The sequence below is a fragment of the Monodon monoceros genome, unplaced genomic scaffold (genome assembly GCF_005190385.1).
Source record: "Monodon monoceros isolate NGI ecotype Baffin Bay Population unplaced genomic scaffold, NGI_Narwhal_1 Super_Scaffold_15, whole genome shotgun sequence".
NCBI classification, from domain to species: domain Eukaryota; kingdom Metazoa; phylum Chordata; class Mammalia; order Artiodactyla; family Monodontidae; genus Monodon; species Monodon monoceros.
Genome location: NW_021703771.1, coordinates 63543397 through 63571189, shown reverse-complemented (window position 1 = coordinate 63571189; position 27793 = coordinate 63543397). Strand labels below are relative to the sequence as shown.

Genomic DNA, 27793 nt, shown 5'->3' with positions numbered 1-27793 from the left:
GGTACGTGCTCGTATCTCACGCCATTGGTACGTGCTCGTATCTCACGTAATCAACATCTGAAATCCGATTGGATAGCTGATGCTTATGATGATTGAGATTTTGAAATTTCCTCAATATGTTTTTGCAATATTTGTAAGATAAATATGGAAATTTGGAATTCTCTCAAGGAAAAGAATTGCAGATAAATTTATTTATTTTTGGCTGTGTTGGGTCTTTGTTGCTGTGCGTGGGTCTTTGGTTGTGGTGAGTGGGGGGCTACTCTTCGCTGCGGTGCATGGGCTTCTCATTGCGGTGGCTTCTCTTGTTGTGGAGCACGGGGTCTAGGTGTGCGGGCTTCAGTAGTTGTGGCTCGCGGGCTGTAGAGCACAGGCTCAGTAGTTGTGGCACACGGGCTGAGTTGCTCCGCGGCATGTGGGATCTTCCCGGGCCAGGGCTCGAACCCGTGTCCCCTGCATTGGCAGGTGGATTCTTAACCACTGTGCCACCAGGGAAGCCCAAGAATTGCAGATAAATTCATTCTTAAGCAACCTAAAAGGTATTGATTTTTCACAATAATGATGGTTCTTGATGGAGCAAATAATAGGCATGAAATGATACTCCAACGGCAAGGTAGAAAAGCCATATGAAAAATTAAGTCCTGTTCCAAATTGCATAGACATTGCTTTACACAAAGCTACTAAGAAATAATGAAGTATTAAAAAGCTTCTCTGTTCATTCACAACACATGTGAATGTTAGTATACACTACTACAGAGGAAAAGAAAACAGTGTAAAGCCTTATAATTGTGTTTAAAGAAACAACATATTAAGATCTTTGTCTACTGATTTAAAATAAAACTTATAGTAATAAAACTATGAAAGCTGAGGTTTTTGCCTTGATTTTGGTGGAAAGAACAAATGTTTTGCTGGTCTTGACCTCTTAAGAGACTGACTTATCTAGTGTTGTTCGTATAATCTTTTTTAATTCCTAAAGAATTTACAACTATGTTGTTAATTCTGACTCAAAATTAGATGGTTTATTTAATATTTACACTGCTAAATATTTTGTTTTCTCTAAGATATGAGTTAAGATATTTTAACTTAAAGTGCATACAATTAAAGGTTTTCTTGGGAAGCAGAACATCGTCTTTGGGCTTTGACAGCTGTGGTCTTGAATTCCAATGTGACCTTCTGATACCTGCGTGACCATGAACCATTCACTTGCCCCTTCTGTATCTACTTTTTCTTCTCTATGAAATGAGAATAAGAACATCTCTTTTGGAGGGTTGGCATGAGAATTTAATGCATCAATGAACTATGAATTCTTTCTGTTTTCTCACACATAATCTAGTTTATCAAAACTATTAACTAAAAATCTGTTGTGCTGTAACAAGGACTTTGATTATAAAAGCTATAAGAACTCAAATAAATTTACTACAGTTATTAAAAAATCAAGTTGGACTGAAAAAGCAATTTAAATGTTTATTTTCTTCCACTAGGTGAATCATTTAAAATGTTAAAGCTATTATCTCTTAATACTTAATCACTCTTCAACCTTGATAAACAAGAGCCATTTTGCATAACTGATTTTTCCTTCATTCTCCTTCAGTAACTGGATGATAATAGTTTCTAAACAGTTGTGGGCATCAAATTTTAAATACTCTATTTAAACTCTCTAACTTCAGTATGCATAGAATATGAAGGTAGTTAATATTCTATTTAAAAGCTTTTCTGTAATAGACCCTCTTGCTTACCATTATGCTATTAATGCTATTAGTTGCAAAAATTTGTGAAAACAGAGATGCTACAGTCCCCTTCTGTAATTGGTACATCCATTGGTTATTTTGTCCAAATATTGAGTGGCACTGAAAGACTTATTTAATACCACAGACTAGGACAATTTCTTAAGATAAAGAACTCTTCTTTCTTCCTAGTTAAGAGATCACAGAGCTATGAACAAATTTATGATGGTATCCTTAATTTGTTTATTTAATGATTCATGGTAGATTGGTTCAAATTGTTGTGGACTTTGTTAATGCAGAAAGGATGTCTTTTTTAACATCTTTATTGGAGTATAATTGCTTTACAATGGTGTGTTAGTTTCTGCTTTATAACAAAGTGAATCAGCTATACATATATCCCCATATCTCTTCCCTCTTGCGTCTCCCACCCTCCCTATCCCACCCCTCTAGGTGGTCACAAAGCACCAAGCTGATCTCCCTGTGCTATGCGGCTGCTTCCCACTTAGCTATCTATTTTATCTACATTGGGTAGAGTATATATGTATATACCACTCTCTCACTTTGTCCCAGCTTACCCTTCTAGGATGTCTTGTTTTAGTCAAATATTCTAATTGTTTCACTACCCTCAATGTGGTTTTTTAACTTTTAATATTTCTCAAGGACTTTGCTGTTCAGGGAATACTTTAAAGAAATAACCAATAGAAAGTGTAACTGCTGCAGGATATATCATATATATGTGTATAATTTATTTCTGCTAAAAGTGGTTTTAGAGAATTTAAATACCAATCTCACCACTCGATTTTCCAGAAAACAAGAAAATAGGTTTGTTTCCCCCTTTCTGGTGGGACAGTAGTATCACTCATTTCCCTGCTGATCGTAAAATTAATTCTGAGTTTTTAGGTTTCCACAAATATTTTTCCTTAATGACGCCTCAGATTGAGACTTCTTTGGGGATTTCCCAGGTAAAGCAAAACAGCTGCTGCATTTCTTAGTGAGAGGCAAAGCGTCCTTAGACCTCTGCTACCCTTCCTGAAGTAAGATCCTTCGCTTCTGCTGGTTCTTAGAAATAGCTGGAGAGCCAAAGGGAGTCTCTCTCTCTTTTTTTTTTAATGTAGACTGAGCAAAGAACAAAGTTGTCATACCAAGGCATAAAAATTTGTTGACTTCTAGCTTCGCTGTTCTTTGATATATTTGATATGTCAAGCGTTCTTAGAATATATTTATGACAAGTTTTACTTGAGTTTATCATTGTCAAAAGATACCAACTTTCAAGGTAGTTCCTTAGACCAAGCCATTCAGTGAATTCATATTTTTGTCACACCTGTAATACAAAATGTTGCCACTAAGTTTTCCTAAAAATGTAGGCATTGTTGGTTTTAAAGCTAACAAAGATACTTTGGGGAAGAAAAGGCATAAGTCATAGGTACAAACCTGCAGGTGGGTTTCCGGAAGAGGTAGGCTCGGTTCACTGGTTAACCACTCGTATGTCCCCCTGCCAGCGTGGCCAAACTTCTTCCAGCTGCTGCCCATCAGTTCCCGCATGTTTTCACCCGACTGATGTGCCAGTCACCCTTCCCCCTCGCTGCCCAGATTTCAACAATACTGCTGCTGCTTGGCCTGCATCCAGCTTGGATGAATTCGGCTGATGGCTGTTGGGAAATTTGTTCTGAGTGTCAACAGGGAAAAGAAACCAACCAGAGAGACCTCTCAGGACTATATTTAAATTCAGTGCCTCTGGGTTTGCTTTTGTGGCCTTTATCACTGTAAGGATCGGCATCAGATATCGGATGTGGAATAGATTTCAGACAGAGGAGTTCTTCGCATTTGTGTTACTATAGTGTCGCAAATGGTCTCAGTGAATAAAAAGCTGTTTGTATTTAGATGTAAATACAACCCTCTCCCTTCCCTTACCATATCCCTCTCCAGACATATAGCTGAGCAAGAACTACCCAAGCTGAACTTCCTGTAATTATTTCTGGATTCTGTGGTACAGAGAGAAGGAGTATTTGGTAGTGAAGCAAGACTCATAAATATCATTTTTGTGAATTATTTAGATGAAAGACACTAAATGATAAAATTGTACACAAGCCAGAGAGACGATAGCTCTGACTGTTTGGATGGAATGTTTGCTGTTTTCATAGTCTTAGTTCTGATTACCTTGTGAACTTTATAAAATTATTTATATCAAGCAATAAGAAACTTTCAGTTTACACATTCACTGAGGTAACTTTGGGATGTTTAATTCTACTGGACATTTAAGACATGACAGTTGGATCCTTTCTTTTAGTAGAGTAAACTTTAGCTTCAAATATTTACTCAAAATGTTACAGCTCAGAATTGCAACTACCCATGTTTTTATCCAGGCATCCTTTTCATTCAAATGATTGTTATGATTGTTAAGTGGGATTCTTTTCTCTTAATTAGGATTCTCAATCTTTGGCCCATGGTGGTCTATGGATAGGTTTTGGGGAGGGTGGTGAACTCTCTAAACTTTTAGGTACATCTAATTTTCGTGGGAGGATCCATAGTTTTCATTACCTTTTCAAAGACAGCTGCCCTCCCCAATACACTTTGGCACTTTGTCAAACTTATTTGTGATAAAAAAATTTTCACTAAGTGTCCCAGTGTCTCAATCAGTATCCTAGTGTGGAACACCTTTGTTATTTCATCCTTTCCTTTCTTCATGTGGAATGAGTTGATTTTGTGCTTTCGGTTAACATGTTGCTTTGTTCCATGGATGTGTTCCTATTTTAAGTCAATCCTGTATCCCCACTTTGAAACATCAGGAGCACCTGGAGACCAGTGCACTATTTTGCTTTTTTGCATGTCAGTGGTTTTGCCAATACTATGCCCTCAACTCCTTCTCCATCTTTTTTTTTTTTAAATAAATTTATTTATTTATCTTTGGCTGCATTGGGTCTTCGTTGCCGCACACAGGCTTTCTCTAGTTGTGATGAGCGGGGGCTACTCTGTTGCGGTGCACGGGCTTCTCATTGTCGTGGCTTCTCTTGTTGCAGAGCAAAGGCTCTAGGCGCGTGAGCTTCAGTAGTTGTGGCACGTGGGCTCAGTAGTTGTGGCTCACGGGCTCTAGAGCACAGGCTCAGTAGTTGTGGCACACGGACTTAGCTGCTCTGCGGTATGTGGGATCTTCCTGGACCAGGGCTCGAACCCATGTCTCCTGCATTGGCAGGCGGATTCTTAACCACTGTGCCACCAGGGAAGCCCCTCCTTCTCCATCTTATCTACTTATTTACTTTCCTTTCTTGAGAAGCAAATAAGCAAGTTGGAAATATGGATCAAAAGCATTAAATGTGAATCTGTAACGTTGACCCTCCTCCAGCATTGAATGAATCAGAAAAAAATTACTGCTTTTATGGATACATTTTTGGGGGGACCAAGAAAAAGAAACATTACATAAATAACATGTAATACATCAGAAGGTGATAGATGCTGTGGAGAAAAAGCAGAGAAGGAGCAGAGTAAATGCTGAAAGAGGGAGGCATTTTTAAAGTGGGAAGTCAATTAGGATCTCACAGGGAAAGTGATATTTGTGTAAAAAGCTGAAGGATTCAAGGGACTGACCCATGAAGGTATCAGAAGGAAGAGCACTGCAGACAAAGGGAATAGCCAGTGCAAAGGCCCTGAGGCAGTCATGTGCCTGATAAGTTCTCAGAATGGCTAGTAGGTCAGGGGGACTGGAGCAGTGAGCCAGGAAAAAAGTAGAAGATAAAAGACAAGGTCGGGGAGGATACCTGGGTGGGAGGTGGTCGGGTAGCATGGAGTGCAGGATTTATAGAGCATTGTAGGAATTTGGCTTTTATTCTGAGTCAAATGGTGAAGCAGAGGAGTGACAAGATCTGACTTCCATTTTAAAAGAATCACTTGGTCCTCTGCATTGGAAATAGTTACAGGGATTAAGGGCAAAAGTAGAGAGACCAGTTGGGGCTCTTTAAATCAGGGGAGAAATAACGGACCAGACTAGCCGAAGTGGAGGTGGTGAGGTTCTAGATATATTTTAGACTTAGAGTCAATAAGATTTCATGAACTAAAGGTGGTGTAAGATTGAAAAAAGATCAAGGAGGAAGGAGGATTCTGTTTTAGACTTGAGTAATAAGAAGGATGACCATTGAAGGGGAAAGACTGGATGGGGCAGGTTGTTTTGTTTTTTAGGCAAGATGAGTAAAGATCAGGAGTTGAGTTTTGGGCATGGTAAGTTTGCAATGTGTGTGAGTTTGTGTATTTGACTTTGGAGTTTAGGAGTGAGAACTAGACCACAGATAACAGCTGGAATTCATTGGCAGGAAGATAGTATTTAAAACTATGAGACGTAATGAGATCACCAAGAGAATGAGGGTCAGTAGGATGGGGGGACAGAGTGAGTGGCCAGTGAGGGAGAAGAGAAACCAAGAGCGTGTGATGTCCTGGATCTAAGGGAAGAAAAAGTTTCTATAAGGAGGGAATGATTATCTATCCCAGAAGCCACTGTGTGATCAAGTAAGATGATGAATGAGATTTACTCTGGGATTTAACAAAATGGAGGGAAGGAGTGTCATTGGTTGTTTGGGTAAGAGCAGTTTTGGTGGAGTGGTTGGGGAAAAGCCTGATTGGAATGGTTATGAGAGAGAAAAAAGAAGAATTGGATGTGGTGAATATCAACAACTCTTGAGTTATGTTGCTTGAAAGGGGATCAAAGAAATGATCCAGTAGTTGGACAGAGAAGTACGATCAAGAGGGTTACACAGTAAAACAGAGCAAGTTAATAGATTATAGAGAAAAGAACATATCAGTATATGTCAGCAATTCCACTTCTAGGAATTTTTCCTAAAGAAAGAATTTGATGACTACTCAAAGATATATGTACTGTTGAAAAATGTTTTAACAAATCTTAGATGTCTATAGTAACAAACAACTAGAAATTTTTTAAATTCTACAAAATGATAATTGGTTAATAAATTAAGGTAAACACATCTTATCACCCGAAACTAAATACCAGAAAGATGTAAACATGCTTACCATGCATTAAGAGAAACTTGTCAGAAAACTGCATGTTTATTATAAATTTCCATGTCTCTGCTTATAGAAAAAAGTCAGTGTTAACAGTGGTAATTTTTCTAATTAGTGGGATTGCGTTGTTTCTTATGGGACTAGGGGTCTTCTTTTTGCTGATCCACACTTTGTAATTGTTCATGAATGTGTTATACAAGCAAGACAAAATAGTTTCAAGATCTGTCCATCTTTGGAGGCCCACGTGAAAGCCACCCAGTTGTAATATCCTGCAATCGCCTGCCCTCCACCTGAATTAGGAATGAATTACAATGTTCTCTGAATTCCCACAGTTATTCCAATAATATAACACTTATTTAAGTCAGCTTTGTATTTCAAAAATAAGTTAGGAAATTGTTAGTTGACTCAGAAAGGGGCTCACTGAAGAGTTGTATAAAATAATGTTCTCTGATATGACTTCAATTTATTGGGATATGCTTAGCCTAGAGAGACAATAGCTGAATTTACTATAACTGCCTACAGAAATGCTGTAGTATTTAGCTCTAGAAAGTTATACCTGTGTGGATTTTAGCAATCAAAGTGGTTTTTTTTTTTTAGGCCTCCATAGTAGATGATCTTTTTCTTTTCTTTTTTTCTCCACACTAAAAGGCAGAACACTTCCTGTTATTTCAGTAGGCTTTTAGCTAAGATTTTTCTGTTTAGGACTTTTATAGCTTGATTTTAATTATAAACGCTGACACAATTAGTCTGAAAGTTTGATTAGCTATTTCTAAAACTTCTCTAAGTATTTTAGAACTGAGGAGAGAAGAGTTTTTCCATGCTCTACTTAATTCTTTTCCTTCTCCCTCTCTCTCTTTTGAAATTGACTTGTCTTCACCCATTTGATCTATTCTTTCTTAATTCCCTTGAACTCAACATTATAAATTTTCCATTTTTATTTTCAGGAACTACCAAGACTTCTTGGTTTTCTCCTGATTTGTGGAACTTAAGGGAGTTTGACTTTGTTGTGTTACACATTTCATCTTCTGGGTCAGTAATGGAGAAAAAGTCCTTGAAAACTCAAGGTCAGGGAAGATTGAATTAAGCGAAAGATGCCTGTAAAATGGTAGGGTTTTTTTTTTTTTTTTTACATTTAATTTCTAAGCTAGTAAATACATTTGAATTTTAGCCACTGGTCACTGCACTTTCTCAAGATGCTGTTATAAGAATTAAATAAACATATTGGATTAGGATGACTGAAAAACGAATCAGCAGATGGCAGGCAGTACTGTGACGAATCACTGCCTGCATCAGAGCCGGTGGAGGCCCAGGGGTTCACCTAAGGGTCAGCAGATCTGGCCTTGGTTTTTGTTCAACTTTGGCCCTGATAATCTGGAAGGAAAGACATAAACAGTTTGACTAAATCCACCAACAATATGGACTGAAAAAAGAAGCTACCCCAGAATGATAAACCAACAAGTATGACAATAAAAAAAGAAATTATTGATATGAAGTTTACTTTGGAAGAATATGAGCACTTACGGAAAGGGAGGTTTGAACAGAAGATTTAAAAAAAAACTTTTTATGAGGGAATAATATAAAACAGAACACAAAGATCTTCTGTGTTCAGTTTGATTAATTTTGACAGTTTTATTCACTCCTATAATCACTACCTAAAACAAGATATAAAACATTTCCATCACCCCAGAAATTTCCCTCCTTCTGCAGTCAACTATTTTAAAATTTCTATCTACAATGGAAGAGTATTTTTTAAAATCTCAATTCTTCAGAAAAATCAGGGAGCAGGATATGAAATGTATAAGCTTACTGTGTTCTCTGGTTATGAACTTGAGTATTTTCAAACATTTGGCCTTTGGTTTTCTATACTTGGAATCACGGAAAATCTAAGCATATTTAAAATAGAAAATGATCACAAATGTATGGAAATCAAATTGATGAATTTAAAACAGGAACTAGTAGGTAGATACATTTAGATTAAAATTTCTCATGTAATTTATGTATAGTATTTTTATTCATATATACGACAGGGAGTGGGTTAGACAAGGGTGGAAAAAGCTCATTATTTGATACTTAAATTGTCATATATTATCATATTATATATTTTTCTTATAATAACTCTTGTTATAAGAATTTTTCCTAATTTTGCAGATTAGGAAGTTAATTTGAATTAAGCAAACTTGGGGAAAAAATTTCCAAGGTTTTCCAAGATGATACAATTCCAGGAGCCAGGTCTGGATATATCTAATGCCTCACTGTCTGTGAAGCAAAGGAAGTTTGTATGACAAAGAAGGCCGTTCCTCTCTTAACAGGTGTAGCGCCTTATATTTGGTGTACAATCCTAGAGATGGCAAATGTGGTATGACCATAAATACGAGCCTCATAGAAAAAATTAGAACTCCTATTCTTTCTTTAGCATCAGTTATTTTTTGATGCCTCCCTGTTTTGACACCTCCCTGATTTGCCTCTATCACCAGGCACAATCAACTACCACCTCCTCTGGACTGCTTCTGTGCCATGTACATGCTTTCATTAGTTCACATGCTATATTTTGTGTTGAAATTGTGTGACTGTCTTTCTTTTCTTCACTGGTAGAAGACAAAGAATTATCTTTTAAGTTATTCTCCTAAAGCTCAGTCGAGGCCTGACATCTCATAGGCACGTGAATGCTTTGGAAAGAATGAAGTGCTGGTGTCTCATTTTATGTGTGATCTATATTACTCTTTGGAATGCCGTCAGGAAGAAGACCTCACCAGAGAGAGGCTCTTAGTGGACTGCATGCACCTGCAGTACGTGACGGGACCCTGGGGGTTGTCCTGTCAGCTGCTGAAACTACGTCTAGCCTCTGGGCCAGTGCCTCCCTCTGTGGTCTCTGCTTATTCAAACTCAACTGTTGCTGGAACTTAATCAGTGGGCCTACGCACTGTCCTGCCATTTACTTGAGCTTGTCAGAATCCCCCCAAAGATGTTGCTAATAAAATAAGTTTAAGCAGTTGTCACTTAAAATATCCAAAAATGTTCTCAGGAGAATTTTAATCTGAACAGGGAATTTAGCAAGTAGTTTGGGATAGAACAAATACCATAACTGGCATATGTTAGGTCGAGTACAGTTTATGAATAAGCAGGAGCTAATCTTAGACATAGAAAAGAAGGATTGGAACATTCATAACTCTAATTTAAGTACATGTTTTGAAGTCCTTTTTTACATTAAACTCTTCTCATCAGTTTAGAAATATTATCATATGAAAATGCTTGATGGATTTGACTTCACGATTCAAAATCAAAGAGTAATGAATTCAAAATACATCTTGACTATGTGCAGCCTGATAATTGACACAAAATTTCTTCCTTCAACAAACATTTCAACATGTTTGAAATAGTTATATTATTAAAGTCACAACGTATAGGTTCCTGATATTCTTTCCCCTATAGACATCAGTCAATAATTATGTGAGTTTGTCCAAATAAGAACAAAAGCTAAACACCCCGTCCATGCCCTTGCAAACACACACACTTATGCTAACAGAATAAAATCTTTGTTGGATTTGTGATTACAGGCAGAATTATGGAACGTCCATTCTATAAAAATTAGGTGGAGGGACCTTTTGGATTGTTGTCTAAAATGTTGTCCTGTTTATTCTAAATAATATTATATAGAAAGATTTAAGCAATTTGAGGATGTATTTTCTCTTGGCAATAAATTAATCAGGTGTCAAGCTAACCAGAAATGAGAAGCTTCTGTTTACGTAGGCCACAATTGCCTGCTCCAAGGCATTTACCTCTGCTTTTTTTCTTTTACTCTAGTTTATCACAATTAATTTTAATCTATCTGTTCTTTATAATCAAAATATAAGCACAAATAATGCATTGAGAGTCATTCTCAATCAAAATATAAACATAGGGAAATAATCAAAGCAGTAATTTTCACTAGAATCTCTTTAATATCAGAAATGGATGTAAATGACACTTAGCCTGTTACCTTTGCATGGCCAGCGTACTATTCCACTTAGAGTTCTAATAAGGCAACAGTTTCCCAGGAGAGCTTATACATGACCCAATTACGTTTCATTTCCTGATCATGCTCTCTCTTTTGAGATTTTAACCAAGAGGAAAAATAAAAGTTTAAAGGATAACAAAGGATATAAAGGATTCAAAATCTAGGTAATCAGCTTTTGAATAACAATTGAAAACTCATTCTCTTTTTGGAATTTTATGAGAAATTATAGGATCTGAAACAACATAAATGCCCATATACAGGAGAATGTTTGAATAAACTGTGATGTGTCCCTACAAAAGCACACTCTGCAGCCGTAGAAAAGAGTAAGGAGCATCTCTATGGATGGAGGAATGAGAACGTGGCAATAGGGATAAGAGGGAGCAATACTTCTCTGATTATACCTTTTTGTATCTCTCTGACTCTTAGAATCTTGGTAATGTCTCACATATTCAGAAATTTTTATTTTTCTCTAAGTTGACCGATTTTATGTTTTCAAATTTATTGTCATCATTGGTATTATTTAAAAATCACAGCTGTGTCTATGGTTAAGTTCTTTTTTTCATCCCCAGTTTTATTTGTGCCTTGTAATATTTTTCATCTTTGAACAAGATTATACAGATTTGTCAATTTTATTAATATTTTCTAAAGACAATATTGGGCTTCTTGATTCTATCTTTGTTTTCTATTTTATTAATTTCCACTCTAAAATGTTTTTTTCTACCTTCTTTTAATTTGCTGCTCTGATTATTCTAAATTTCTTGATGAATGCTTAACTCTGGAAATTTTTAGTCTTTTTTCCTAATATGAGGATTTTAGGGCTATAAATAACCCTCTAAGTATTGCTTTAGCTGCACCCACCAAGTTTTTATATGTATAACTTTCATTATTTAGTTCTGAGTATTTATAGATTTCAAACTTTTTTGTTTGACCTAATACTTATTTAGATATGCATTTAATTCCTACCTGTCAGGATTGTTCATTTACACTTGTTTTTGATTTATAAATAAGCTTGATTGTTTTCAGAGAACATATTTGTATGAAACCAGTTCTTTAAAGTTTTATAGCACAATAAAAATATGTGGTTGGTTTTTCTTAAGTGTTCCATGTGTGGTTGAAAACCATGACTGTTCTCTAAGTGTTGACTTTAAGGTTCTGAATATTTTAATCAGATCTTAATCATTTTTTTCAAATAATACAAAGAACTTGGATCACCTTAGCCCTAGCCCCACCCCCAACTTGAATGATCTGATATTATAGTTCTGTTTTTTTTTTTTTAAATTTATTAATTTTGGGGGGGTGGATAGTTTTAGGCTTACAGAAAATACTGAGCAAAATGTACAGAGTTCCCATATTCCTTTTTACCCCACCCCCAATTAACCATATTTTTAACACCTTACGTTAGTGAGGTAGATTTGTTATAATCAATGAACCAATATTAATGCATTATTATTAGTTAAAGTTCATAGTTTAATATTAGGGTTCATTCTGTTGTACTACGGGTCTTGACAAATATATAATAACATGTATTCATCATTATAGTACCATACAAAATAATAGTTTCACTGCCTTAAAAATCCCCTGCCATTCACCTATTTATTCCTTCCCTCCTCCCCACAAATCCTTGATCTTTTTACTGTTCATAGTTTTGCCTCTTCCAGAATGTCATACAGTTGGAATCATACAGTGTGTGGCCTTTTCAGACTGCCTTCTTTCACTTAGCAACATGCAGTTAAGTTTCCTCCGTGTCTTTTCATGGCTCCATAGCTCATTTCAATTCTGGGTGTTTTTTTGTTTGGTTGGTTTTTTTGAGTCCGAAAATAAGACACTCTCGTTTTAGGTAATTCTTGTTTAGATTTACCTACATATTTACAAATTTCTTGGCTTACTATCCTTCTTGCATCAAATTTTCCTTTAGCAATCATTATTCATCTTAGTTTCACGAAGGAATAAAAGCACTCTTAAAAACACAAAATACATTTATTTTACTCTCATTGTTGAGATAGCTTTTCTGAGCAAATATTTCCAGATTGACAGATATTTTTATCAGCATTTTGAAGATGATATGCTGCTGTCTTCAATATCTGTTGTTGAAGAGTTAGTTATAACTGTAATGTCTATACCCTTGTAACTAACTGATCTAGCTCTTCTACCTGGCTGCATTTAAAGAGTTTCTTTTTGGTCTTTAATATCATTGTGAAATTAAAGGTGAAGATAAAATTTTATTTAAATCTTATAAGTTGTGTTTTATACATCTGTGGGTCCTTGTCTTTCATTAGCTGTTGGAAAATTTCGAATTACTATCCTATTGCCTTTCTTTCATTCCCTTTGAGTTTGTTACTAAATGTATTTGACCTTTCTATGCTCTCCTCAGTGTCTCTTCTCTTTTCATGTTGCATGTCTTCAAATCTGTGCTGTGTTTTGCATTTATCAACTGATTAGTAATTCCTCCACCAAGTCTAATCAGCTGTGAAACACATTCATTCTTTTTTTTTTTTTTTTTTTTTTTGCGGTACGCAGGCCTGTCACTGCTGTGGCCTCTCCCATCGCGGAGCACAGGCTCCAGACGCGCAGGCTCAGCGGCCACGGCCCACGCGTGCAGCTGCTCCACGGCATGTGGGATCTTCCCGGACCGGGGCACGAACCCGTGTCCCCTGCATCGGCAGGCGGACTCTCAACCACTGCACCACCAGGGAAGCCCGAAACACATTCATTCTTGAGTTTTACATTTTAACAATAATTTTCATTTCTAGGTGCTTTAGGGTTTTTTCCCCTCAAAATTGGTTGGCAAATTTTCATAGTCTATTCCTAGAATCCTTTATTTTTTTGTAACCTATTATTTATTTCTTTAAATATTTCTTAAAACTTCATTTCTTTATCTCATCATTTAAATGTCTATGTCCTTTAAGGTTAAAGTCTGTTTATTTTTGCTTACTCTCTCTCAGGAGACTGAGAGCTCATATTTGGTTGAACCTGATCTATGGGAATCCTGAGATACTAAATTGAAGATGCTTTCCCTAGAGACGATTTGCATTTAGTACTGATGGGGCCAACACCACCCTGGGATAACACTTTAGCCACACTTAAGGATTCAGGATTAAAAATGGGAGTTGCAGATTCAGCTTTTGTCCACCTTGTTGGAAGCCCCAGGTTCAGTCTTTTAATTCCATGGTGATAGAGGCAAGTCTACCTTGCTGCTCTTTTCTCTGGTTTCAGCTTCACCTCACCCTGCCTGTCAGATTCTTGAGTATCCTTCTGTGCATTGCTATAGGATAGAGATTTTCTTTTCTAAAATTCTTTAAAAAAATTTTTATTGAAGTATAGTTGATTTAAAATGTTAATTTCTGCTGTACATCAGAGTGACTCAGTTTTACACATATATACATTCATTTTAAAATATTTTTTCCATTATGGTTTATCACAGGAAATTGAATATAGTTCCCTGTGCTATACATTAGGACCTTGTTGTTTATTCATTTTCTATGTAACAGTCTGCATCTACTAACCCCAAATTCCCAGTCCATTCCTCTCCCACCCCCCCCTTCCCCTTGGCAACCACAAGTCTTTTCTCTATATCTGTGAGTCTGAGTCTGTTTCTGTTTTGTAGATAGGTTCATTTGTGCCATATTTTATATTCCACATATAAGTGATATCATATGGTATTTCTCTTTTTCTGACTTACTTCACTTAGTATGAAACTATCTAGGTCCATCCATATTGCCGCAAATGGCATTTTTTTCTTTTTTTATGGCTGAGTAGTATTCCATTGTATATTTTATCCATTCATCTGTTGGTGGACATTTAGGTTGTTTCCATGTCTTGGCTATTTTGAATAGTGCTGCTATGAACATAGGGGTGCATGTATCTTTTTGAAATATAGTTTTGTCTGGATATATGCCTGGAGTGGGATTGCTGGATCGTATGGTAATTCTATTTTTAGTTTTCTGAGGACCCTCCATACTGTTCTCTATAGTGGCTGCACCAACTTACATTCCCACCAACAGTGTAGGAGGGTTCTGTTTTCTCCACACCCTCTCTGTCATTTGTTATTTGTAGACTTTTTAATGATGGCTATTCTGACTGGCATGAGGTGGTACCTCATTGTAGTTTTGATTTGCATTTCTCTAATCATTAACAATGTTGAACATCTTTTCATGTGCCTATTGGCCATCTGTATGTCTTCTTTGGAGAAATGACTATTTAGGTCTTCTGCCCATTTTTTGATTGGGTTGTTTGTTTTTTTGTTGTTTAGGATAGAGCATTTTCTAATATTATTTGATCATGGAGGTTTTTTTGGGGGGGTGGGGGGACTTATTTTCAGATCTAGTTTTCCAATGAACATTCCTTGAGCAATGCTGTTCTAGTTCAACACCTTCATTTTATAGGCGAGGAAACTGAAGCTATGTGACTTATCCAGTGTTTCACAAAGAATCGGCATTAGAACCAGGGGAAAATCCTTTATGTCATAAAACTAGTGTGCTTTCTAACCCTGAAAAATTCCATAAGTAGAATGTATGTGACATGTCTCACCATTAGACATGTTTCTAAGAATGACTATCTTGGGGTAGATATTTGTTAAAATATAAAAGTAAAATCTTAGATTTTTTTGGAGAGAGGATTTTTTGGGGGGAGGAGTGTGATGTTATGATAAGTATTGTGCTTGGTTGGAGAATACGCTGTGTAGTTTCCCAATAATTAGGCTAGGTGATTTAGAAAGATATTTATATACTCTAGGGTATTGCTGTTGAAATACAGAGGGGCAAGGCATTAATAAGTAAGTTCATGGCCCAATTTATCCAGATGAAAGCCTTTGAATTGAAATGTGCATTATTTAACAGTCCTGTTCTTTGGTATACAATTGGGATACTGGTGATTTGATTTTGGGACATCAGATTTGAAATGCCATCTTTAATCTGTATTCCCATTTTAAGTCTCATGCCTTAAAAATAGTATTTGTAACTAAAAAGTTTGCTGAATCTTATATTTCAATTTCTTACCATTATATATTTTGCTTATACTTTACACATATTTTTAATATCCCTACTGGTAGTTCTCCCTGCAAATAGGTATTAGTTACCATTGTTATAATAAGCAGTTAGTACTGAATTGAAATTTGAAACTCTTTGTCCGTCACTGACTGAATTATAGAATACTGGAGTTTGAAGGATTCTTAGGTGGTGGAGTCTAAGTTCAGGGCCTCAGATTCAGAATTAACCACCAAGCAAATGTTATAGATCTTTTACTACTTGGCAATATTTTTGTCATTTATTGAGCAAGCATTTCTATTGGGTATCTATTAAATTCTAGGCATTATGATGTGTACATATAAAACAGTCCCTGCCCAAAGAAACTTGTAACTGTGTGTAAGACAGACAAGCAAATGAACATTTAGAGGTCAATGTGAAGCATTTGGGCATCTGTATACCCAAAGAGCAATTGGAAACCTTGAAGAGGGCAGCTAAACCTAATAGGGATGTGAGGACCGGTCTTCTGGGATAAATACACAATTAACTCTTTTCTTGCTTCTTCCAAACATTCACCCCTCTCTTTAAACCCTATGCCAACCTCCCCTCTTTTCTCCTGGGCTCATTTTTTTTCTCTCTGAAATAAGTATTAAGCAAGACTCTGTCCATTCTCACTTTCGTTAACTTTCCTCATCTTTTCTCATCCACCATGGTGGGGGGGTTACTGTGGAAGAGCTGTCCTTTTCATCCAAAGCAGCTTCTGTCTGCCCAGGTCCATCTCCAACCCATCATCCAACCCAGCCTCCTCCCTCCTGGGATCCTGTTTGCTTTCTCCAACTCGCTCACTCTCGTGCTCGCTTTGTTGCTCTCTCTTCCACTGTCTCTCTCTTCCTCTCCCTCTCTATCCTGTCCCCTTCTCTCATACCACAAGATACCACATCCACCCCACCCCTCATCCTTAGCAGATAGTGGCTGTCTAGCTTCTCTCTTTCAAATGATTTCCCCTCAGTCCATAAGCATTAGATTCTCTCCCATCTTGAAATAAACAAAACAAAAACTGTTTTCCTTGGCCCTTGTTCCTTCTTGCCTTCCTTACCTCCACAATTTAAAATGGTCATTGTTCATGTCTTACTTTCTCCAATTGCTCTTCTCTCTACGGTGTGGCTTCTGCCCTCACCTTTGCCCTGTGATTGGTCTAATGAAAGTTATCGCAGTCGTCAAATAGACTGTGGACTATTTCCAGTCTTCATCCCACTTGATATTCTTGCTGAAAGCTCTCTTCTTGAAGTGCTCATTTAGTCGACTTGGTTAACACTCTGTTCTCCACTAGTCTGACTGGTTGTTGTTTCTCAGGCTCCTCTGTAAGCAACTCTGACACAGGCTTGTTTTTGCCCATTGATTGGTCCCATGGTAAGCTCTCTCCAAAAAATCAACTTTAAATATAAGGATCCAAATATATTGGATGGAAAAGAATAGAAAAAATATACTGTGCAATCATTAACCAAATGATTAATATCATTAATATCATAAATTGATATCAACATAAGGAATATTAACAGGGGTCAATTTGTTAAGATGATATAATAGTCCAAAAGATAACAACAGAGCTTTGATATATGAAGCAAAACAGAAGAAATTTTTAAAAAATAGATAAATGCACAATTATAGTTGGAGATTTTAACATTTCCTTTCAGTATAATTGACTTAGTTAATATTTATGGAACATTCCACCCAACAACAGTAGAATATGCATTCCTTAGGTATACATAGAACACATGACCATGTTATATGGTCAATAAGACAAACCATATTTTGGGCCATAGAAGTCCTTAATAAATTGAGAAGTGTTGAAATCATGTTCTCTGGGATTTAAATTGGAAATCAATGGAAACATATCTGAAAGATATCCAAATATTTGGAAATTAAACAGCACACTTTTCAATAAAGCAAGATTAAAGAAAAAAATCACAAGGCAAATTAAATATTTTGAACTGAATGCCACCTTAAGAAACTTAGAAAAAAAGGAGTAAATTAAACACAGGTAACAGAAAATGGATCACTGACTTAAACTAAGAGTGATAGCAAAACAGAACAAAACAAAAATAAAAAAACTGCTAGAAGAAAGCACAGGACAATTTTTTTAATGAACTTAAGCAAAGATTTCTTAGATGCAAAAATCATGACCTACCAAAAATTAAAAGTGATAAATGTGATTTCATCAAAATTAAAACTTTTGCTTTTCAAAATTTACTGTTAAGAAAATGAAAAGACAAGACACAGTGATTTACAAAAACTATATCTGATAAAGGACTGTATCTATAATATAAAAAGAACATTTACGACACAGTAAGAAAACCAATAATTTTTAAACGAGTAAAACAGAGATATAGAAGTGGAAAATAAACACATGAACAGATCCTCAACATCATAGTCAATAGGGGAATGCAAATTAAAACTGTTGATACAATGAGCTGTTACCAAATATCTCCTTAGAATGGATGAGATTAACAAGATGTTAATCTCCCTGACAATACAGATGTTGACAGGAATATGGAGAAGCTAGAATTCTCATACTAGCTGCTGGGCATGCTGATTAGTATCACCACTTTGGAAAAAAGTGTCACTGGTTTTTAAAAAAGGAAAACCCACATTTGCCCTAAGATCCAGCAATGCTACTACTGGGCATTTATCCAAGCAATAAGAACATATGTTCACACAAAGACATATATGTCTCAATCCTGGGACAGAAAATGGAATAAACATTAAATGACAGAAGAGAAAGATGACAACAACATACAGAACAAAGTGGATCAACAGTTTTCAAAGGAGGGGGTTGATATGAGTCAGAACAATGGTGTGGAAGCAGATGGTGGGGAGCCTAGAGTCGTCCTATACTTCTTCCAGCCTGACTTTTAGAAATGTGGAATTGAGACTTCCCTGGTGTCACAATGGTTAAGAATCTGCCTGCCAATACAGTGAGCACGGGTTCAATCCCTGGTCCAGGAAGATCCCGCATGCTGCAGAGCAACTAAGCCTGTGCACCACAACTACTGAGTCTGCATGCCACAACTACTGAAGCCTGCATGCCTAGAGCCCGTGCTCTGCAATGAGAGAAGCCACCGCAATGAAAAGCCTGTGCACCGCAACGAAGAGTAGCCCCTGCTTGCCGCAACTAGAGAAAGCCCGTGTGCAGTAACGAAGACCCAACGCAGCCAAAAATAAATAAATATATTAAAAATAAATGTGGAATTATCAAGGAAAAACTGTTTTAAGATGAGGCAGTTGTCTAGAAAAGAATTGGCAAGGAAGGGGAGTTTACTGATAAGAGAGCAATTATAGATTACCACCATAACTGGATCAAAAGCAATATAAGTACAACTCTAGAAGATAACTGTCTGTTCAGGCAGCTATAACAAAATACCATAGGCTGGATGGCTCATAAGCAACAGAAACTTTTTCTCACTGTCTGGAGACTAAGAAGTCCAAGATCAAGGCACTGGCCGATCGTAGACCTCCATCTTCTTGTTGTGTTTTCACATGGTAGAAAGGGTAAGGGAGTGTTCTGGCATCTCTTTTATAAGGTTTCTAATCCCATTCATGAGAGCCCCACCCCATAATCTAATTACCTCCCCCAAACCCCACCTCCAAACACTATAACATTGGGAATAAGTTTTTTTTTTTAAACATCTTTATTGGAGTATAATTGCTTTACAACGTTGTGTTAGTTTCTGCTGTACAACAAAGTGAATCACCTATATGTGTACATATATCCCCATATCCCCTCCTTCTTGAGCCTCCCTCCCACCCTCCCTGTCCCACCCCTCTAGGTGGTCACAAAGCATCGAGCTGATCTCCCTGTGCTATGCAGCAGCTTCCCACTATGGAAATAGGTTTCAACACAAGAATTTTGGTGGGACACAAACATACAGTATATAGGGATAACTCAAGTTTTTTTTTTTATTAGATTTTGGATCTATGCATAAAATAGACTAATAGAAAACTTTAATTTGTTGCTGAAAGTCTTAAGATCATCCAGTGCCATTATGAGAATTAAATATTCAATTACTATATCCCACTGAATTTTACCTATTCTAGATTAACATAAATTTTAAAAATTTATGCATAAATACTACTTGGATACAGTTGTTTGATAAACTTTATACGTTTTCAGGTTATTCTACTCTGTAGGTTTATGAATAGGCTTATAGGCCAGTGGTAAAAGGCACAGGCTCTGGGGAAGACTGGTTTGAATCCTACATCCACTGTTTAAACATGAATGGCGAATTAGGCAATGTCTTTAAACCTCAGGTTCTCCTTCTGTAAAATAGGGATAATGCCTAGCTCAGAGCTGTCATGAGGATTATATGAAAAAATTAATATAAAATCCTTCATACTTAGTAAGTGCTCAACGTCAGCTACTGTGATGATAGGAAATGCTATTTCTGTTGTTAAAGGAGAATTAGAAAATTTAACAGAAATTTAACCCTGAGAGCTCTTGGGTCATAATACTCTTCTTGTTGTTGGTCTCAACTCTTTAGAGAAGTATGTGTTCTAAAGAGAGACTGGAGACCTCATAGACCTTCCCTCCTCCCAGTGGTGCTGATGGACCCATGTGGGATTGAGCCACATTTGCTTTAGATTCTGTGGGCTGTGACACTGAATGGTATCTGGCTAGTATGGAGCAGAAACTTGGGTGTCTGGTGTGACCCTCATATTAAGAGGATCTGCAGGTATGTATGCTAGTTATGTTACAAACCAGGTTTGTTTTCCAGATGTACAGCAAGTCAAAAACCGAGACACTGAGATTTGCAGCAGAGAAAGGGTTTATTCATAAGGCAGCCAAGTGAGGCGACTGGAGAAATCTCAGATTTGCTGCCCTGAAGGTGAGGGGCTTGATATATTTATGCAGTAAAGAAGCAGGGTAGACTTTGGTGTGGGGAAAGGTGATTATAGGTAGGGAAGAATGAGGTAATCACTGTTCAGCCCAAGTGTATCCGTGTTATATGCTTCTTAATGGGATGCATGTTCAAAAATGGAGATGTTTAGCATGATCTGAGGGTGGAGTATTTGGCCCTCTGACATCAAAAGGTCATTCAGTGGATGCCTACACAGGCCTAGTTTTAGGGCTAGTGGTTCCAACCAGTCTTAGCTGGCCCAAACTGGACAAGAGCTGACTCCCAGTTTCTGGAAAATAGCTTAAGTCCCCATTACTATACAACCCCATACATCAGAGGTGTCATCTGTAGTGGGTGGTTAAGGACACAAAAAAATAATTAAGGTGAGCTTGGTCAGTGAAGACAGATTACAAGTGGAGGATTTTTTTTTTAATGTTTAAGTATACATTTATATAAATACAGATTATCCAAATAAATAATATATATACTCTTATCACATAGAGAAAAATTGCTAACAGTTTGTTGGTTTTTCATATATATGGAAGACTTTAAAAACGAGATAACTAACATTATATACTTTTCATTATCTATCTATCTATGTTGTCACTGTTATTATCAAAGGCTGTATGCCAGTTGGTGAACCAGGGCCATGTTGGTGACACCTAGACTATTTTGGTATTTCCAGCATTTTTAATTCATGTTAAGTTTATTAGCTTCACTGAAGCCCCTCACATCTCTTAGGTCCGTTGTAGGAACACCCTTAAACCAATCACTGACGTGAAGAATAAAATGATGGTGATTAGCTTGAACTAAGAAATGTTTCTAGGAGACTTCTATACATAATTTTCCCTCATTCTCTTAAAACCTCTTCTATCTGTTTAATTATACAGATACAAAACCTGAGACTCAGAAGTAGTAAGCAACATGCCTAAGACATAAAGCTTGTCAATGACAAAGTCAAAAACAAAATCTCCCAAGCCCTAGCTTTTAATTTAGTGTTCTTTGCCTACTTCAAAGTCTATCCATAGGGACAATCTGTGACTTCATTCTGTGTTGTCCTATGGTAGGTGAATTGTGATGATGAATGCCACCAGCCCTGATATTTTTATGGCATGGAGTTTAATATATTTTTCTATAAAAACATGTCCACTGAGGGCCATATCTTTGGGATAGAAATTATTATGGGAGAAAAATATGGTTTTCTCTGTAGTTGAAATCCCCAAAATTAATTTCTGTAAATTATACCATATTTTTATTGCTCACAGCTCTGTATAACGGATTTGAAAGATAAGACCAGAAAGATAAACTACACTGGAATTTGGGCCAAGACAGGATGAGATCTGCCTATAGGAAATGATCATTTGTGTATTATAGATCTCTGCTTTTTTTGTTGTTGTTATAAAAGATTATTTATTTATTTATTTGCTATACAGTAGGTCCTTTTTAGAAAAATTTTTATTTTATATTGGAGTATAGCTAGTTGGTTTCAGGTGTACAGCAAAGTGATTCAGTTATACATATATATATATCCATTCTTTTTTAGATTCTTTTCCCATATAAGTTATTACAGAATATTGAATAGAGTTCCCTGTGCTATACAGTAGGTCCTTGTTGATTATCTTTTTTATATATCGTAGTGTGTATATGTTAATCCTGAACTCCTAATTTATCCCTCTCTGCCACCTTTCCCCTTTGGTAACCATAAGTTTGTTTTTGAAGTCTGTTTCTATTTTGTAAATAAGTTCATTTGTATCATTTTTTTCAGATTCCACATGTAAGCGATATAATATATTTGTTGTTCTTTCTCTGACTTACTTCACTTAGTATGATAATCTCCAGTTCCATCCATGTTGCTGCAAATAGCATTATTTCATTCTTTTTTATGGCTGAGTAATATTCCATTGTATGTATATACCACATTTTTTTATCCATTCCTCTGTCAGTGAACATTTAGGATGCTTCCATATCTGGGCTATTGTAAATAGTGATGTAATGAACATTGGGGTTCATGCATCTTTTTGAATTAGAGTTTTCTCCAGAGTGGGATTGCAGGATCACATGGTAACTATATTTCTAGTTTTTTTTAAGGAACCTCCATCTGTTCTCCATAGTGGCTGTATCAATTTACATTCCCACCAACAGTGTAGGAGGGTTCCCTTTTCTCTACACCCTCTCCAGCATTAATTATTTGTTAATAATTAATTATTTTGATGGTGACCATTCTGACTGGTGTGAGATGATGCCTCATTGTCGTCTTGATTTGCATTTCTCTAATAATTAGTGATGTTGAGCATCTTTTCATGTGCTTTTTGGCCACCTATATGTCTTTTTTGGAGAAATGTCTACTTAGATCTGCTGCCCATTTTTTGATTGGGTTGGGTTTTTTTTTTTTTTTTTGATATTGAGATGCATCAGCTGTTTGTATATTTTGGAGATTAATCCCTTGTCGGTTGCATCATTTGCAAATATTTTTTCCCGTTCTGTGGGTTGTCTTTTCACATTGTTTATGGTTTCCTTTGCTGTGTAAAAGATTTTAAGTTTACTTAGGTCCCATTTGTTTATTTTTGTTTTCATTACTCTAAGAGGTGGATTCAAAAAGATATTTCTGCAATTTATGTCAAAAGGTGTTATGCCTATGTTTTCCTCTAGGAGTTTTACAGTATCTGATCTTACATTTAGGTCTTTAATCCATTTTGAGTTTATTTTTGTGTATGGTGTTAGGGAGTGTTCTAATTTCATTCTTTTACATGTAGCTGTCCAGTTTTTCCAGCACCACTTATTGAAGAGACTGTCTTTTCTCCATTGTATAATCTTGCCTCCTTGTTCTAGATTAATTGACTGTAGGTGTGTGGGTTTATTTCTGGGCTTTCTATCCTGTTCCATTGATCTATATTTCTGTTTTTGTGCCAGTACCATACTGTCTAATCGATTACTGTAGCTTTGTAGTATAGACTGAAGCCAGAGAGCCTGATTTCTCCAGCTTTGATACTCTTTCTCAAGATTGTGTTGGCTATTCAGAGTCTCTTGTGTTTTCACACAAATTTAAGTGTTCTTGTTCTAGTTCTGTGAAGAATGTCATTGGTAATTTGATAGGAATTGCATTGAATCTGTAGCTTGCCTTGGGTAGTACAGTCATTTTGACAGTATTGATTCTTCCAATCCAAGAACACGGTATATCTTTCCATTTGTTTGTGTCATCTTCATTTTCTCTCATCAGCCTCTCATAGTTTTGGGAATACTACAGGTCCTTTGCCTCCTTAGGTAGGTTTATTCCTAAGTATTTTATTCTTTTTGATGTGATGGTAAATGGGATTGTTTCTTTCATTTCTCTTTCTGAACTTTTGTTGTTAGCGTATAGAAATGCAACAGATTTCTGTGTACTAATTTGTATCCTGCAACTTTACCAAATTCATTGATGAGCTCTAGTAGTTTTCTGGTATCGTCTTTAGGATTTCTATGTATAGTATCATGTCATCTGCAAACAGTGACAGTTTTACTTCTTTTCTGCTTTGGATTCCCTTTATTTCTTTTTCTTCTCTGATTGCTGTGGCTAGGACTTCCAAAACTATGTTGAATAAAAGTGGTGAAAATAAAAGTGGTGACATCCTTGTGTTGTTCCTGATCTTAGAGGAAATGCTTTCAGCTTTTCACTGTTGAGTATGATGTTAGATGTGGGTTTGTCATATATGGCCTTTATTATGTTGAGGTATGTTCCCTCTATGCCCACTTTCTGGAGAGTTTTTATAAATGAATGTTGAATTTTATCAAAAGCTTTTTCTGCATCTATTGAGATGATCATGTGGTTTTTATTCTTCAATTTGTTAATGTGGTGTGTCACACTGATTGATTTGTGTATATTGAAAAATCCTTGCATCCCTGGGATAAATCCCACTTGATCATGGTGTATGGTTCTTTTAATGTACTGTTGGATTCGCTAGTATTTTGTTGAGGATTTTTGGATCTATGTTCATCAGTGATATTGACCTTTAATTTCCTTTTTTTGGTGGTATCTTTGTCTGGTTTTGGTATCAGGGTGATTGTGGCCTCATAGAATGAATTAGGAAGCATTCCTTCCTTTTCAGTTTTTTGAAACAGTTTCAGAAGGATGGGTGTTAACTCTTCTCTAGATGTTTGATAGAATTCTCCTGTGAAGCCATCTAGTCCTGGACTTTTGTTTGTTGGGAGTTTTTAAATCACAGATTCAATCTCAGTACTTGTGATTGGTCTGTTCATATTTTCTATTTCTTCCTGGTTCAGTTTTGGGAGATTGTATCTTTCTAAGAATTTGTCCATTTCTTCTTGGTTGTCCATTTTATTGGCATATAGTTGCTTGTAGTAGTCTCTTATGGTCCTTTGTATTTCTGTGGTGTCAGTTGTAACTTCTCCTTTTTCACTGTACTTTTATTGATTTGGGCCCTCCCTTTTTTTCTTGATGAGTCTGCCTAAGGGTTTATCCGTTTTGTTTATGTTTTTAAAGAACCAGCTTTTAGTTTCAGTGTTCTTTTCTATTGTTTTCTTTGTCTGTATTTCATTTATTTCTGCTCTGATCTTTATGATTTCCTTCCTTCTCCTAACTTTAGGTTTTGTTTGTTCTTCTTTCTCTAGTTACTTTATGTGTAAGGTTAGGTTGTTTGAGACTTTTCTTGTTTCCTATGGTAAGATTGCTTCGCTATAAACTTCCCTCTTACAACTGCTTTTGCTGCATGCAGGTTTTAGATCATCATGTTTTCATTTTCATTTGTCTCTAAGTATTTTTAAATTTCCTCTTTGAATTCTTCAGTGATCCATTGGCTGTTTAGTAGCATATTGTTTAGCCTTCACATGTTTGTGTTTTTTGCAGTTTCTTGCTTGTAGTTGATTTCTAATCTCATAGCATTGTGGTTGTTCCATGTGCACTTGAAAAAAATGTGTATTCTGCTGCTTTCGAATGGAATGCTCTCTCTATATTAAGTCCATCTGGTGTAATGTGTCATTTAAGTCCTGTGTTTCCATATTGATTTTCTGTCTGGATGATCTGTCCATTGATGTAAGTGAGATGTAATGTTCCCACTATTATTGTGCTACCGTTGATTTCTCCTTTTATGTCTGTTAACATTTGTCTTATATATTGAGGTGTTCCTATGTTGAGTGCATATATATTTACAGTTGTTGTATCTTCTTCTCAGATTGATCCCTTGATCATTATGTAGTGTCCTTTTTTGTCTCTTGTAACAGTCTTTAGTTTGAAGTCTATTTTGTCTGATACCAGTATTGCTACTCCAGCTTTCTTTTGATTTCCATTTGTGTGGAATACCTTTCTGCATCCCCTCACTTTCAGTCTGTATGTGTCTCTAGATTTGAAGTGAGTCTCTTGCAGACAGCATAGTATATGGGTCTTGTTTTTGTATCCATACAACCAGTCCATCTCTTTTGGTTGGAGCATTTAATCTGTTTACATTTAAGGTAATTATCGATATGTATGTTCTTATTGCCATTTTGTTAATTGTTTTGGATTTGTTTTTTCGGATCTTTTTTCTTCCTTTCCTCTTTTGTTCTCTTGTGATTTGATGATTTTCTTTAGTGTTGTGTTTGGATTCCTTTTTCTTTTTCTGTTATAGATTTTTGGTGTGCAGTTACCATGAGGTTTTGATATAGCAGTCTCTCTATATACATGATTGTTTTAAGTTTCTGGTCTGTTAATTTCTTTTTTTTTTTAATTAATTTTATTGGAGTATAGTTGCTTTACAATGTTGTGTTAGTTTCTGCTGTACAGCAAAGTGAATGAGTTATATGTAAACATATATCCCCTCTTTTTTAGATTTCCTTTCCATTTAGGTCACCACAGAGCACTGAGTAGAGTTTCCTGTGCTATACAGTAGTTGCTCATTAGTTATCTATTTTATACATAGTAGTGTATATATGTCAATCCCAATCTCCCAGTTCATCCCACCCCCCATCACCCCTTGGTATCCATAAGTTCTCTACATCTTTGTCTCTGTTTCTGCTTTGCAAAACATTCATCTGTACCATTTTTCTAGATTCATGCTGGTCTCTTAATGCAAATGCATTTCAAATACCCTGCATTTGTACTCTCCTCCTCTCATGATTATTGGTTTAGATATCATGTTTGTGTGCTGATGATTTCCTACCTTTACTGAATGTTTGCCTTTTCGGGTGAGCTTTCCCATTTTGTAATTTTCTTGTTTCTAGTTGTGGCCTTGTCTCTTCCACCTGAAGAAGTTCCTTTAGCATTTGTTGTTAAGCTGGTTTGATGGTGCTGAATTCTTTTAGCTTTTGCTTGTCTGTAACACTTTTAATTTCTCCACCTAATCTGACCAAGAGCCTTGCTGGGTAGAGTATTCTTGGTTGTAGGTTTTCCCCTTCCATCACCTTAAATATATCATGCCACTCCCTTCTGTCCTGCAGTGGGTGGGTTTTTAACAAGCTATCCCTTACCCACTGTTCTGCAAGACAAGCTCAAGTATTTCTCATAGTCATAGTTTCTGTTAAGCCTATGGGGCACAGTTTCAGGATGGGCTTTTTAACCCTATGGGGCTTGGTTTCAGTTGTGTCATAGAGTTAGCTAGATCACATGTTTCTTGGGAAAATATTTTATTTACATGTGATTTATATATTGCTTGCTTACAAAAAGGCTTTAAGGTTGTTCATAAATAAAAACCATATAAAACTAAAGGGCAGGGCTTCGCTGGTGGCTCAGTGGTTAAGAATCCGCCTGCCAATGCAGGGCACATGGGTTCAAGTCCTGGTTCGGGAAGATCCCACATGCTGCAGAGCAACTGAGCCCGTACGCCACAACTACCGAGCCTGCGCTCTAGAGCCCACGAGGCACAACTGCTGAGCCTGTGTGCCTGGAGCCTATGCTCTACAACAAGAGAAGGCTCACAATGCACCACAATGAAGAGCAGCCCCCGCTTGCCGCAACTAGAGATAAGCCCACGTGCAGCAACGAAGACCCAACACGGCAAAAAAAAACAAACAAACAACAACAAAAACCTAAAGGGCAGGGAAATGGGTACTTCCAGAGGATAAGAGTGAAATAATTCTTTCCACATGGCTGGAAGAATTGAACTTTGAATCAGACCTGGGCTTGAATTCTGACTATTTTCTAGCTGGGCAGGCTTAGGAAAGTTGTCTCAGTAAACTTTCCTTGCAATAAAGTGACATGAATTGAAAGGACTTTGTTGAATCGTTGTAAAGAGTAAATAAGCTGAGTTAAGA

At 36.5% G+C, this 27793-nt stretch overlaps 1 protein-coding gene across 1 annotated transcript in view; it reads right to left on the bottom strand.

The window, feature by feature from the left end:
• Positions 1-3263, bottom strand: part of SMIM28 (small integral membrane protein 28) — a 4518-nt gene extending 1255 nt beyond the window's left edge. The window contains 1 exon segment of the mRNA XM_029223659.1: positions 3153-3263. Coding sequence (XP_029079492.1) covers positions 3153-3263 — 111 coding nt within the window.
• Between the last annotated feature and the right edge of the window lie 24530 nt (positions 3264-27793).